Genomic DNA, 12,889 nt, shown 5'->3' with positions numbered 1-12,889 from the left:
TGCACTTGGATTTGTATTGAGTACCTCAACCTTAATTTGTCTAAATCTTAACTCTTCCCCTCCATGTTCGTTTCCGCACAGTCTTGTCAATCTTTGTTACTATCAACTTTCTTTTTTCCAGCTGTTTAAACCAAAAACTTGAAGTCATTTTTACTCTTCTCTCATATTCTATATCCAATCAAGGAACAACCCTTTTTGGCTTTATCTTAAAAATATGCAGAAAAGTCAAACGCTTATTACTAATTCTACCATTACCACTGTGGCTCAATCTACCAATATTTTATTTTGATTACTGTAACAGCCTCTTTCCTGGTCTCCCTGCCTTATTCTTCTACCAGTCTGTTCCCAACACAGAAGCCATTATGGTCCTATTAAGATGGAAATTTAATCTTCTCATTCATCTTTTCAAAACTCTCCAGAAGTATTCTATCTCAGAGTAAAAATCGTAATCCTAAAAATGGTCTAAGTAATTGATCTACATTATTTGTTCCCATAAGTCTATAATTTCATCTTCTGCTGTTCTTCCGTTCACTCATTCTGTTTCAGACATGATGGCCTCCTTGCTGTTTGTGGACTATACCAGGTACATTCTTACTTCAGATGTACTTCAGGTTGATGTATTTTCTTTCTGGAATATTATTCCTTCCTTTCTTTCTTTCAACACTTTTAACAAACGCCACCTTCTCAAAGAAACCTTCTGTGTACAATCATTAAAGTAACACCACTGTCATTCTCCACTCCCCCTTCTCCTTTTCTGCTTTATTGTTCTCCATAATACTTATCTAACATAAAACATAATTTTTAGGTTATCTGTTTGTTTTCCCACACTAGAATATAAACTCTATCAGGGAAGAGGGTTTTGTTAATTTTGTTCATCTAAAACAGTGCCTAGAACATAGTAGTTCTCAAGTATTTGTTAAATGAATCAATGAATAAACAGGATGGTCTAAAGAAACATAAATTTTCTAAATCATCATATTTAATGGACTTCTAATGTTAAAGCTTCACTTGTTTGACTTAACAATCTATAAAGTGTTGAATACTAATAGTAATAGTAATGGGAAAAATAAAGTTTTCACATTTTCTTATTAGAAGTTATTGGCGCTTTAGTACCCATCATTTATATTCATTTTTTAAACTTTTATATTGGAGTATAGTTGATTAACAAGGTTGTGTTAGTTTCAGGTGATAATGAGAGTAAGTGACCACGCACTGAATGCAATGGAGAATGGGTATGGATTTGAATGAAGAGCTGCAATTTAAAAAGAAGATTTTGGAGGCATATTGGAAAGATACTTCACTATTTGGCTTTTATTGATTTCATTATCTTTTCTCCTCCTCATTTCTTTTCTTCAATTCTTCCATAAACTTTCCTAATAGTAAAGATTATGCTACTTTATCAAGCAATGGAGAGTAATGAGGGCCATTTCTCTGGTGGCAGAGATTCTATATATCCCCTTATATAAGTGCAAACATTTCTGGGAAGTTGCTGGCAGATGTGTCTAGACTCTTCTCAGTGTTATAACACATGCATTTAATTTATTGATTATATGAAATAATTTCTTTTATTGCTGACTAATCCCAATGATGTAACCAAAAGTTCAGAATTTAAAAAATAAAACGAGTGTAACAAGAGGGGACTCTTCCCATATCCCTTTCTGTAAAAAAGTCTACTATCAATGACCATCATTGTTGTTGAAAGTTTTTTTTTTTTTAATTAATTTATTTTATTTATTTTTTTTGGCTGCATTGGATCTTTGTTGCTGTGAGTGGGCTTTCTCTAGTTGCGGCGAGCGGGGGCTACTCTTCCTTGTGGTGCGCAGGCTTCTCATTGCAGTGGCCTCTCCCGTTGCAGAGCACAGGATCTAGGTGCACAGGCCCCAGTAGTTGTGGCACGCAGGCTCAGTAGTTGTGGCTCGCGGGCTCTGGAGCGCAGGATAAGCAGTTGTGGCACACAGGCCTAGCTACTCCACGGCATGTGGGATCTTCCCGGGCCAGAGCTCGAACCCATGTGCCCTGCATTGGCAGGCGGATTCCTAACCACTGCACCACCAGGGAAGCCCTGTTCTTGAAACTTTGACCAAAATTACTGGCAGAAATTGTCACCTCTTAGTGGAACAGATACAGCCCATCAATCAATTTCAGAAATTTTAATAACTTGAGACAATGCTTTTGAAAGACTACTCCCTACTGGCATAACACCTTGCTCAATTAAGCTAGTCAGCCACAACTAACATCTAACAGAGTGCAACAAATAGAGTTCTAGTTTATTAAATAAAGTAACACTATCCAAAATGCCTGGAAAGCAACTTACACATCCATTTAGTCTGGCATTTACTAAGTTATGTCTTTGGAGAATTAATTAAGATAAAGATAAATTATCTATTAGAAGTCCTAATTTCAAATTCCAAATGCTTCTCTAGCTGAATTTAGTTTATATGCTGTAGAATTAAAATTATAATATGTACGGTTTACTTTGAAACATTTATGTGAAAGCCATATCATGAATAATTAAAATTCTTATTACCGTTTCCCATAAGCAGCCACGTTCTTCGCAGCGTTGTTTAGTTGCAATGTCTGAATCTGGATAACAAGTAAACTTTTCAGCTTCCAAGAAAGTTCGATCCCATTGAACAGTAAAGTTTCTTCCAAGGTTAAACATGAGATTGTAAATTAGTAGATTCTTTGAAGAGAAAGAAAACATTACAATATTTCTGACCACTGAACAATTTTAAAATACTTAGCATTTTTAAAATGCAGCAACCCCACAGCAATTCTTCAAATCAAATCATTAATAATTTTAATATAATACTAAAAGAAAGAATAGAAAAGAGAAAACATGGCATGCCACTGAAATAGCTAGAATCTCAAGACAGTTCTCAAAACTATGAGAAATTATAGAATACTGATGAAAAACATTATCTTTACCAGATGTGTTCAATTCTCAGTTCTGATACTTAATGCTCATGAATCTGGGGAAATTATCTACCCTGTTTTATCTTCAATTTCCTCCCCCTGTAAAATGGGGATAATGAATAAATAATATGTGAAATTTAAAACACCTAGCATAATGCTTGGGGCATACCAGGTATGACATAAATATTAGTCCCCTCAATGAAGAAAAAGGGAAGAAAATGTTGACTACTTTGATTGATTTGGAGGCTCCCAGAGTCAGAGGAGGGGAATATTATTTATTTATTTTCCTAATTTTATCCACTGCTTACAATATTTGAGGGACAAGTTAGAGAGGAGATAACATGGTATTATGCAAAAAGAAAAAAAAGTGAAAGGATAGTGTCCAAGCACAAGAGAATTAGAAAGATGTATCTACAAGTGTCTTTGTAAATCTTTACATTAGCATAAAAATAGAAACAGATATAAACTGGGATTGTAAAAACATATACTAAAACAATTTTGTATTATGCCCACTTGATAATCCTTGTTAGCGGCATAAAGTTCTCAATAAGCTTGTATTATTTAAATTTACATTGATTAGTTCTTATAGTCCTAGGAATATACACATTATAGTGTATTTACTAATAAAAAATAATTAACCAATACATATTTTTTATGGAAATTCCTAAGTGAAAAACTCGGGGCCAGAGGACTTAGAAGCTAGACAAAAATACTCTAAGAAAATGTCCTACATCTCAATTTAGAATTTATGCTAACATTACTAATATTTAGGAATATAGGAATGGTAGAAAAGTAAATGCCAATAAAAATCACTTTCATGTTTTAAATTATTTTTGTCTAACATTTTAAATAATTTTTTACCTGAAGCAACATTATGATTAAATATGACATTTTACATATGAGGAAGCTGAGATAATGAGAGATTAATCTATTGTGTTTAAATGCACAGACTGCAGGGCTGGAATTTGAGCCCAATTCTGTTACTCCTTTTCCCTCTCTAGTACACTTGTTAAACGAGGCAAGAACGAGGATAAGAAAGGGACTACTAGAAGGGGAGACTGTAAACAAAAATTTGAAAGAGAAGTACAAGATATATTGAGGACAAAGGGAGTTCATGAAAGGAGAAGAAGTAGAGAGAATTGAAGAAATGGATTCAATCATTATCTTAAGAAGTCTTAAATGAGAAGGTAAAACTTTTAGATTCTTTATTGTATGCAGTAGGTAAGAGTTCAGGGTAGGAGAATGGTATAAAAAAAAATATTAGAAAGGCATACATAAGTGACATCCAAGATAAAATTAAATAGAGAGGGAGAAGTAGTATCAATTCACCTTAAGGTTGATATCTCAACATAAATTGAGATAACCTAAAATGGAATATTGCCAACAAAAGGAAAAGAAAAGAAAGATATGTAATGAAGAAAAAAAAAAATCACAAAACCAAGAGCCTGAATGGTTATATAATGTTAAATATGAGAGTATGTGACAACTAAAATATTTTAAGATTGAATTTACCTGGTTGGAAGTATCATAAGTGAAATTGTAGTGAGCTCTCATTGGTTGATTATCTTCCATCACTGAAACTGCTGTAACAGTGTCTATCAACCCAAGGATTTTTATAGTCTCAAATGCTAAAGTGGTTCCTTCCTGGTATGACGAATGTGTGCATATAATATCTAATTTGTTCTGAAAAAAGTATATAATATTATATATCAAGTAGAAGGTTATTGGATACAAATCAGAAATAACAAGTGTATTTATATTGATTAAATCTTATAGTTCTAAAAATATATAAACTATAGTGTATTTACTAAATAAAAATAATTAACCAATACATATTTTTATGAAAATTGTTAAGTGAAAAACTCTAGACAAGAGAGCTTAGGAATTAGCCAAAATTCTAAGAAAATGTTCTACATCTCACACAATTTAGAGTTTATTTATGCTGATAATACTAATAATTTAGTATTATTTAGTATTAAATTATAGCATTATTTGGTATTTAATAATATAGTATAATAAGAAAAGAACCAATCATCTGTCCATTTCCAACAGCTCTTCACATCAAAGTACCCTATATAAATATACTTATTAGTAACTCTTTAAAATTGTTTTTTATACATGTTGTAAAATTATTTTCATAGATAAATTATGCATGATGCAAATCATGTATATTCCTTCTCATTATCTTCATTGGTGAAGAATAAATTATCTTTGGCAAAAAAGAATATATGAAGAAATCTAACTTCTACAAAAAGCATTGCTACTAATTATTCAAAATTTAATCTTGTGCATAGCTTTTTCATTTTCACCCCAAATCCATGACAGTCACTGCTGTGATTGGTATATTAAAACATTTTCAAATATGTTGGGATTATTTTCCCAGGACATATTGCTTAAACCAGACATAGTACTACAAGAAGTCTGAAGATTTCTGTGCATCAATTTCATCAACAGAAACTCATCTATTACATTGAAATATGAAAATTCAAGGTAATTCATATATAATTTAATAATTTAAATTGAATAATTTGTTTCTTTCCACTGATTTCTGTAGAGAAATGTAACATCATTCCAAGAAAAGGCACAATTTAGACATTAACAAGGTATTATATTTAGGTATGTGTTCAAGGATGCTTACATTAGAAACTGAAAATGTATATAAAATGTAGTTGCCATTTTGGATGGTATCTGAAATGGGGAAAAAAAAAATTATCAGATCAAAATGTAATGTTAAATTCTGTTTTATTTTTACAGTTAGACAACATAGGGAATTTTTTAAAAATAGATATTATTTATTAATGAAGCAAATTAAACAGATTATTATTTTAAATTAAGGTTCTTAATTATCTTTAAATGCAACTATTTTGGTAGTTTATTTTCCCAGGAAGTAAAGGTAATGAATGCATCTTTGCCCAGTTTGATTTTTCAAAGACTGCTAAAATAGTTCTGCAAATTCAGAGAGCACAAAACTTGTAGTAAAATATATATAATTATAACTATTTTTTTGAATGATATTTTATCTCTTTTTAGTAAACTATGTAACATTCAGTTTATTTTGGGAAGCCACGGCACACCACAATTTCGGTTTGTATCTTTCAATATGTTTTTTCATTATTTGAAGAATGAGTGAATGTGGAGACAAAGTTTCAAATAAACTTTAATGAGAAAAATTGAAGAAAACAATTATTTTCTGCATCATATATGTAACAATGTAACATAACTTCTTATAAACATGTTTCTTTAACAGGAAACTAAAGATTATAACTAAAATTAGGAAGAAACAGAGTGGAAAACATAAAGGGAATACTAGGATTTATACACAATACTTTGAATAACATTAATTTACTTAAAATTTTAATGTTAGGAACTAAAAATAGAATCAGAACCCGAACTGAAGGCCGTTTTATTGTCTTGTGTTTGATTGATTATTCAGAAAATTTTGATTTTAAATTTTTAACACACTTCAGTATATAGATATCATATTAAATGACTGATTAAATCATAACTCCATATTTTTAACCATTTTCTATGAAGTAAATTATCAATATAATTTTTTGCAAGTAGAAAAAAGGAATGAATTTGGAAATATTTATATAATCTGAGAAATGAGAATAACCTTAAAATCAGTTTCCACATGCTACCAATAGAGGTATTATCTCAACAACATTCTTTACCTGATGATTACAAAACAATTTACTTCTGCTGGAATCCTCTCTTATAGAATTTCTATGTAGTAAATGCTTTGAATCTATTCTCAGGGCAGAGCTCACCCTAGTGTGTTTGACTCTAAGGTATTTGAGAAAGAGGGAGAAGGCTGGTGTGCTGGCGTAGAATGAGAAATGGAGAATGGTAGGGCACAATTTGTGTGTGTGTGTGTGTGTGTGTGTGTGTGTGTTTAAAATGTACAGGACATAGTGAATGCTCTAGGTCTTGGTAAAGACTGTGGCTCTTAATTGAGTAAAATGGAGAATTGATAGAAGGTTTTGAGCAGAATTGTGATGATTTGAATCATCTTTTAAAGGGATTACTCTATCTGCTGGTTGGTAAATAGAATGTAAAAAAGGGGGATTGACAAGAGCTATTGACCTAGAGACCAGTTAGGGAGCTATTGCAGTAATTAAAATGAAAAGTAGTGATGATAATGGTGGAGTTTATGAGAGAACCATGATCAAGGTGGAACCAAGAGAAATTCCTAGGTTGTGACAGACAAGAGTGAACTCTAAAGTTTTTGGCATCTTGTAGAGATGAAATTACCATCAACTGACAAGGGAAAGACAATATATCTGGTGGAGCAGATATATTGTGGTAATCTACATATTCATAGGCGATAAGACTTATAAAAGAACAGAATTTTTTTCATAGATTCCATATTTTCAAAATTGTCAGAGAGCACACCAATACATAGGCTATTTCTTGGAGTTAATTTAGAGATATTTGGATGTTTCATATACTATATATAAAGGCATATAGGGCATTCTTTAATATATCTGAAAAGTAGTGAGCTATAATAGAAGGTAAAATATAATTTTTTTGTACGTACATATATAAAACACATAACTAAGAGCCCTCTATTAAAAAATGAGATTAAAAAACCTTAAATTTATGAGACTAATTGTAACTGACTAAGTAAATTCAAAGAGATTAATTTTCTATGGCATAATTTAATATTAGCAAAAATGACTCTTTTTATTCCCTTGGTGCACTGAATTCTCAAATTTGGGTCCAATTAAATAAAAGACATTTAATAATTGAAATAAATTGTGACACATTTATATGGCAAAATCTTTATCTCAAATAATTTGACATTAAATAACTAAAGCTTTTTTATTGAAGTATAGTTGATTTACAATGTTTCAGGTAAAGCAAAGTGATTCAGTTATACATACATATATATATATATATATATATATACTTTTTCAGATTCTTGTCCATTATAGTTCATTAAAATATATTGAATATAGTTCCCTGTGCTATACATTAGGCCCTTGTTGTTTATCTATTTATATATATAGTATTGTGTATTTGTTAATCCTAAATTCCCAATTTATCCATCCCCCACTACATTAGTTAACTAAAGCCTTAATGTTCGTTTTCTTTTACAGTAATAAAACTTCAGTTTTAACCACTATAATCATATAAGATAGTTGAAAATAGGATTCAAGTTATACATCTGTGAATTTATTAACTATTTTAATTTTTATACAGTAATCTAATAAAGATATTTATATTTGTCAAAGACTTTTTATGATAAACCAAAAGGTGAAACCAAATATTGTAATTAAATATAATTTAAATACCAATGTTAAATTTCATAAAGTAACCTAAAATCTTAAGATAGATAAAAAACAGCAATTAAAAATTAAAACTTGTGACATTTTTGTGCAATTTTATATAATAAAGGCAAAACTTCCCATCATTAAAATGAACATTTAAAAGCATATCACTTTGAAACTTACCTTTAGTTTCTCCATCATCCCAGAAAAAGTCTCCTTTTGCTGTGTTATCTTCATCTAAAGCAACTATAAGTCCTAGAGGGTTATTTCGGCTGTTAAGTAAGTTTGGGTGCATATATGATTAAAAATAAATGTATAATAGTGAAATATCCTATAAATAAATCAATTTCAACATAAGGGGCTTGTAGGAGTTCTGCCTTCACATGAGAACACTGATATTAATAAAATTCATGTCTATACTTATTAGTAATTTATCAATGAGAAAAATAATTCATATGCTTAGAAAATAAATGAAAGGAATAAATACAATATGGAGGGCTTCCCAGGTGGCACAGTGGTTAAGAATCCGCCTGCCAATGCAGGGGACACAGTTTCGAGTCCTGGTCTGGGAAGATCCCACATTCCGCGGAGCAACAAAGCCCGTGCACCACAAATACTGAGTCTGCTCTCTAGAGCCCGTGAGCCACAACTACTGAGCCCACGTGCCACAACTACTGAAGCCTGTGCTCCTAGAGCCTGTGCTCCAAAACAAGAGAAGCCACTGCAATGAGAAGCCCACGCACCACAATGAAGAGTAGCCCCCGCTCGCTGCAACTAGAGAAAGCCCACGCACAGCAACGAAGACCCAATGCAGCCAAAAATAAATAAATTAATTAAATTAATTAAAAAAAAATACAATATGGAATTTCTTGGGGGCCAAGACACCTTCAAAATTGAAACGGTATAAAAATATTTCAATTCAAACAACAAAATTAAATATATCTTATGATTCCTCAATTCAACACGTATTTGCCACATATACATTAACCCTAAATTGCAGTGTACCAAGGCTACAAAACAATGAAAAGCACTATAAAATAAAATTTTAAATGCTAAGTGGAATCTCTAATAGTCTTACAATTGAAGCTAATTCTATCATGTGAAATGAAACATGATGAATTTTTTTTAGTTATATATTGCTATAGGTTTTTAAACTTAAAATGAGGCTATACAGTCCAGGTAACTACTCTATACAGAATATACTCCTTCCAACATGCACTCATCAAAGTGTATGTGTCTTTTGTTCAATACAGCTCTAGAGTATAACCAATTATTTTGAGAACATAGTCATGAAACAGTTACAATATGAAAGTAATCAATTCTAGAGAACAAAAATAATTAAGTTACTAACACACATCCATTCACTCATTAATTTGTTCCTTCAACAAATATTTAGAGAAAATCAGGAGCCTATTCCATAATAGGCTGACACTACTATTGGTTTGGGGACTAAAGCAGTGAAAAGTCAAGCCCCTACCTTCATGGTTTATAATCTGGGGGAGTAGACACACTACATACAAGAAAAAGTAAAAATATAATTCCAGATATTCTTAATGTTATGAAGAAAATACAGCAGAGTAAGGAATAGATATCTATTGTGGTGTTGTAGAATACGGGGAAATGCATAGATTCAATATGACACATTCTGTCCATGTACCCAGAATGAATGTTGCAAGATAAAGCACCAGAATTTTCAAGTTTCTGCTTTTTTTCTAAATAGTTCTAAAATTTATTCTTACTGAACGACTTAGTTTATATCTTATTCTTTATGTAACAGAAATATCTACCTCATTTATTAACTTAAAACATTTTAGCTGAAAGAAAAACATTGTAACATTTATGTATTGAAAATCCAAATATGTAACAACTGACACTTTAATCAATTATATAACTTACTTAATATTTCATTTTTTATTAAGAATCAGCAATTAACTTTAATTATACATATTCTTTAGAGAATGTCAGTACATTTTGGCATAGGAAATAAATTTCTAATCTATGCTTATCTTTTAAATCAAGAAGTTTGTAGTAATATACATAATTTGATTCTTCTTTTTATAACCATGATGGTTATATGTAAGAAGTCCTTACGTATATCAAATATCTTCTGCTGAAAAAACTAAATATCAATATTTGATTCTTAATAAAAATGTGAAACATTAAAACTTGAATTATATTTCAGATTTCAGTTAATGCCTTTTCATTTTACCTTGCTGTTGTAGTTACAGCAGGTTGTTGAATGGGGATAATGTAACCTCCTCTAAGATGTAATCCTATTTTGTCTGCTGGAAGATACATATCAACACGTTGTCCTTTCCATGGCCTTTTTGCACCCTAATATTTGGAAGATAAAAATATTTTTTTCATTATTGTAAAGAATTTAAACCCCATTTTACAAGAATTACACATAGAAATAATTCTTATGAGAAATTAGTGTCATCTTAGTGAATATTAACATGTCATTTTCTAACTTTTAAAGAAAACTCTTTTTCAGTTTACTGATGAAATCTGGGTAAAAATAAGTTTAGTTTCACAAAAAACATCAACAGAGAGAAATCCATTTCCCTTCTACAATAATTAACAATATTCTTAATTAGCACTATTTTTTATTCTTTGTTTTGGTTTAAAGTTAGCCATGTCTCTAGAAAGAATTTTTAAAAAATCATTTCTTATAAAAATAAAGGGTCTGCTTAGCAAACATAAGTGCATTACAAAATACTTTCCTTTAAAATAAATATTCTCAGAAGGTCTTGGTCAATTAAAAAAAAAAATAGGTTGTGTGTATGAATCCTGCTACGTTGCCTTTTCAAGATTGAGATGAAAATCTTTCCCAAACATTACAATATACCATATAAAAACAAATGTTTAAGATTAGCTTAATACTCAATTCTTCCGGCCATAAGATGAATATGTAAAATAGGGAAATTATTAAAATAAGTTACTACTCCTTCTTAAAATTACTCTTGACCTTTTATTTCCACAATTTAAAATGGATAACTCTTTACACTAAAGAATATAACTTCATATTAATCACGTGCAACAAAACATACTTTCTCACGTGCAACAAAATGTACAGCCGCACAGACTCTTCCACATTATTAAAATTTGGAATTATTATTTTTTATAATAATAACAGAACTACTGAAAAAAAGATATGCTGTGTGTTTGGAGTTAAGTTTCCATGTACAGATGTTGAGCAATATGTACTTGTGATCTATTATTATATTAAGGTTACTTACAGTTTCAAAATCATACCAAGTAGCATTAGGGATGTATGCACTCACTGTATCTGCTCCCTAAAATAAACAAGATAATTTATATATAGATATATATATAAATATTTTACTTCAATATGTAATGGAAAGGAATCACATCAAATGTTAAGTTGGATTTTCATAGTGAAGCGAAAAGAAACTTCCTTTGTATTGTTACACTCCAATATTTTCTATATATAGTAATCAAAAGGCTATTTTACTAGCTTTAGATATTATAATGTAAAATATTCCTAAAGCAAAGATGAAATGAATTTAAGTGGCAACTAAAATAATGGATACATGCATTTGTATTGCTGTAATCTACATGGTAATTGTGAGTGTGAACACATTCATTTCTGTATATTTCCATGGCATATAGACTTTTAAATAACAGATAAAAACCATATAGCTCATTCGACTATTTTTCAACATTTTCATATGATCCACTGGTTTTCAAGTTCACCTTTATTTACAATATAGCAAAATTTCAACGTCTATGTCTACTTGAATGAGAATTCCTTGTTATTACTATAAGATTTGATTTGATTTCATAAATAAAGCTTTCCTTTTCAGAAGAATACTAACTTTATACAACTTTTTTCTCCCCAGTACATATTATATATTTGAACAGCATAAATCTACTTAATATATTTATAATTTTTCACAATTTCTTCTACATTTTAGAATTCAATTTAACACTTATCAGGTTGAAGCAGTCTATTGAGTAACATTTATTACCCAGATGTTTTGTAATTTAGTGTGGATTTGATTATACAAAGTTTCCATTAAAATATAAATTTATTAAAATTGTACCCTACCTGTTTCAAGACAGGGGTAATAAGTAATGAGGGGCCCCATAAGAACTGAGTGTCCTCAATCCAGCTATTAGTATCCTCATAAAACCTAAGAACAATGACAATATTTACAATACAAAGATAAAAAATAAGTTTATCCAAATTCTTCATTTGGTTTATCTTTTAAGTTTTTCCCTGGGAATAATTATTGTCTTTAATTTTACTTATTTGATATGTCATTTTGAATCTATAGTTATTACATCCTTATGGTTCATCTGACACTCAAAAAAAGAAGGTAGAAAGGAAGGGAGAGAGGGGAGAAAAGAGGGAGAGAGGAAGAGAGGAAATTAGTTCATTTGGGACTCAAAAAAATCTATTGTATATGATAAGGCTCCTTTTTATCTGTAATAAACAACTATTCTGTTTAATTCATTCTTCTCCTGTAAGATAGGTTCATAAAGTACCAGAAATATTTCATATTCTACTTTCCTACTTTTACACTTTTTTCTTTATAAACTCCCATTTTGACTTGGATTTGAAAGGATCTTTAGTCATTTCTTGAGGAAAGGCTCTGCCTTGGTCAAGAAGTACAAAGACAAGCACAATTCATTGTTTTGTAACCATACTATACACTATCTATAATTAGATGATT

The 12,889-nt window shown here is 30.4% G+C and overlaps 1 protein-coding gene across 1 annotated transcript in view; it reads right to left on the bottom strand.

Annotated features, from left to right (window-relative positions):
• SI (sucrase-isomaltase) overlaps positions 1-12,889 on the bottom strand; it is a 123,545-nt gene that overhangs the window by 42,896 nt on the left and 67,760 nt on the right. Inside the window, exons 18-24 of the mRNA XM_082394294.1 lie at positions 12,262-12,346; positions 11,429-11,485; positions 10,399-10,523; positions 8,373-8,461; positions 5,555-5,604; positions 4,429-4,599; positions 2,528-2,683 (exon numbers count right to left, since the gene is read on the bottom strand). Of these exons, the coding sequence (XP_082250420.1) occupies positions 2,528-2,683; positions 4,429-4,599; positions 5,555-5,604; positions 8,373-8,461; positions 10,399-10,523; positions 11,429-11,485; positions 12,262-12,346 (733 nt within the window). The remainder of the gene's footprint in view (positions 1-2,527; positions 2,684-4,428; positions 4,600-5,554; positions 5,605-8,372; positions 8,462-10,398; positions 10,524-11,428; positions 11,486-12,261; positions 12,347-12,889) is intronic.

Source organism: Balaenoptera borealis (assembly GCF_965194805.1).
Source record: "Balaenoptera borealis genome assembly, chromosome: 5".
In the NCBI taxonomy this organism is placed as follows: Eukaryota; Metazoa; Chordata; class Mammalia; order Artiodactyla; family Balaenopteridae; genus Balaenoptera; species Balaenoptera borealis.
Note: the sequence above shows the minus strand (reverse complement) of the source record. Positions and strands in the feature narration are given on the sequence as shown.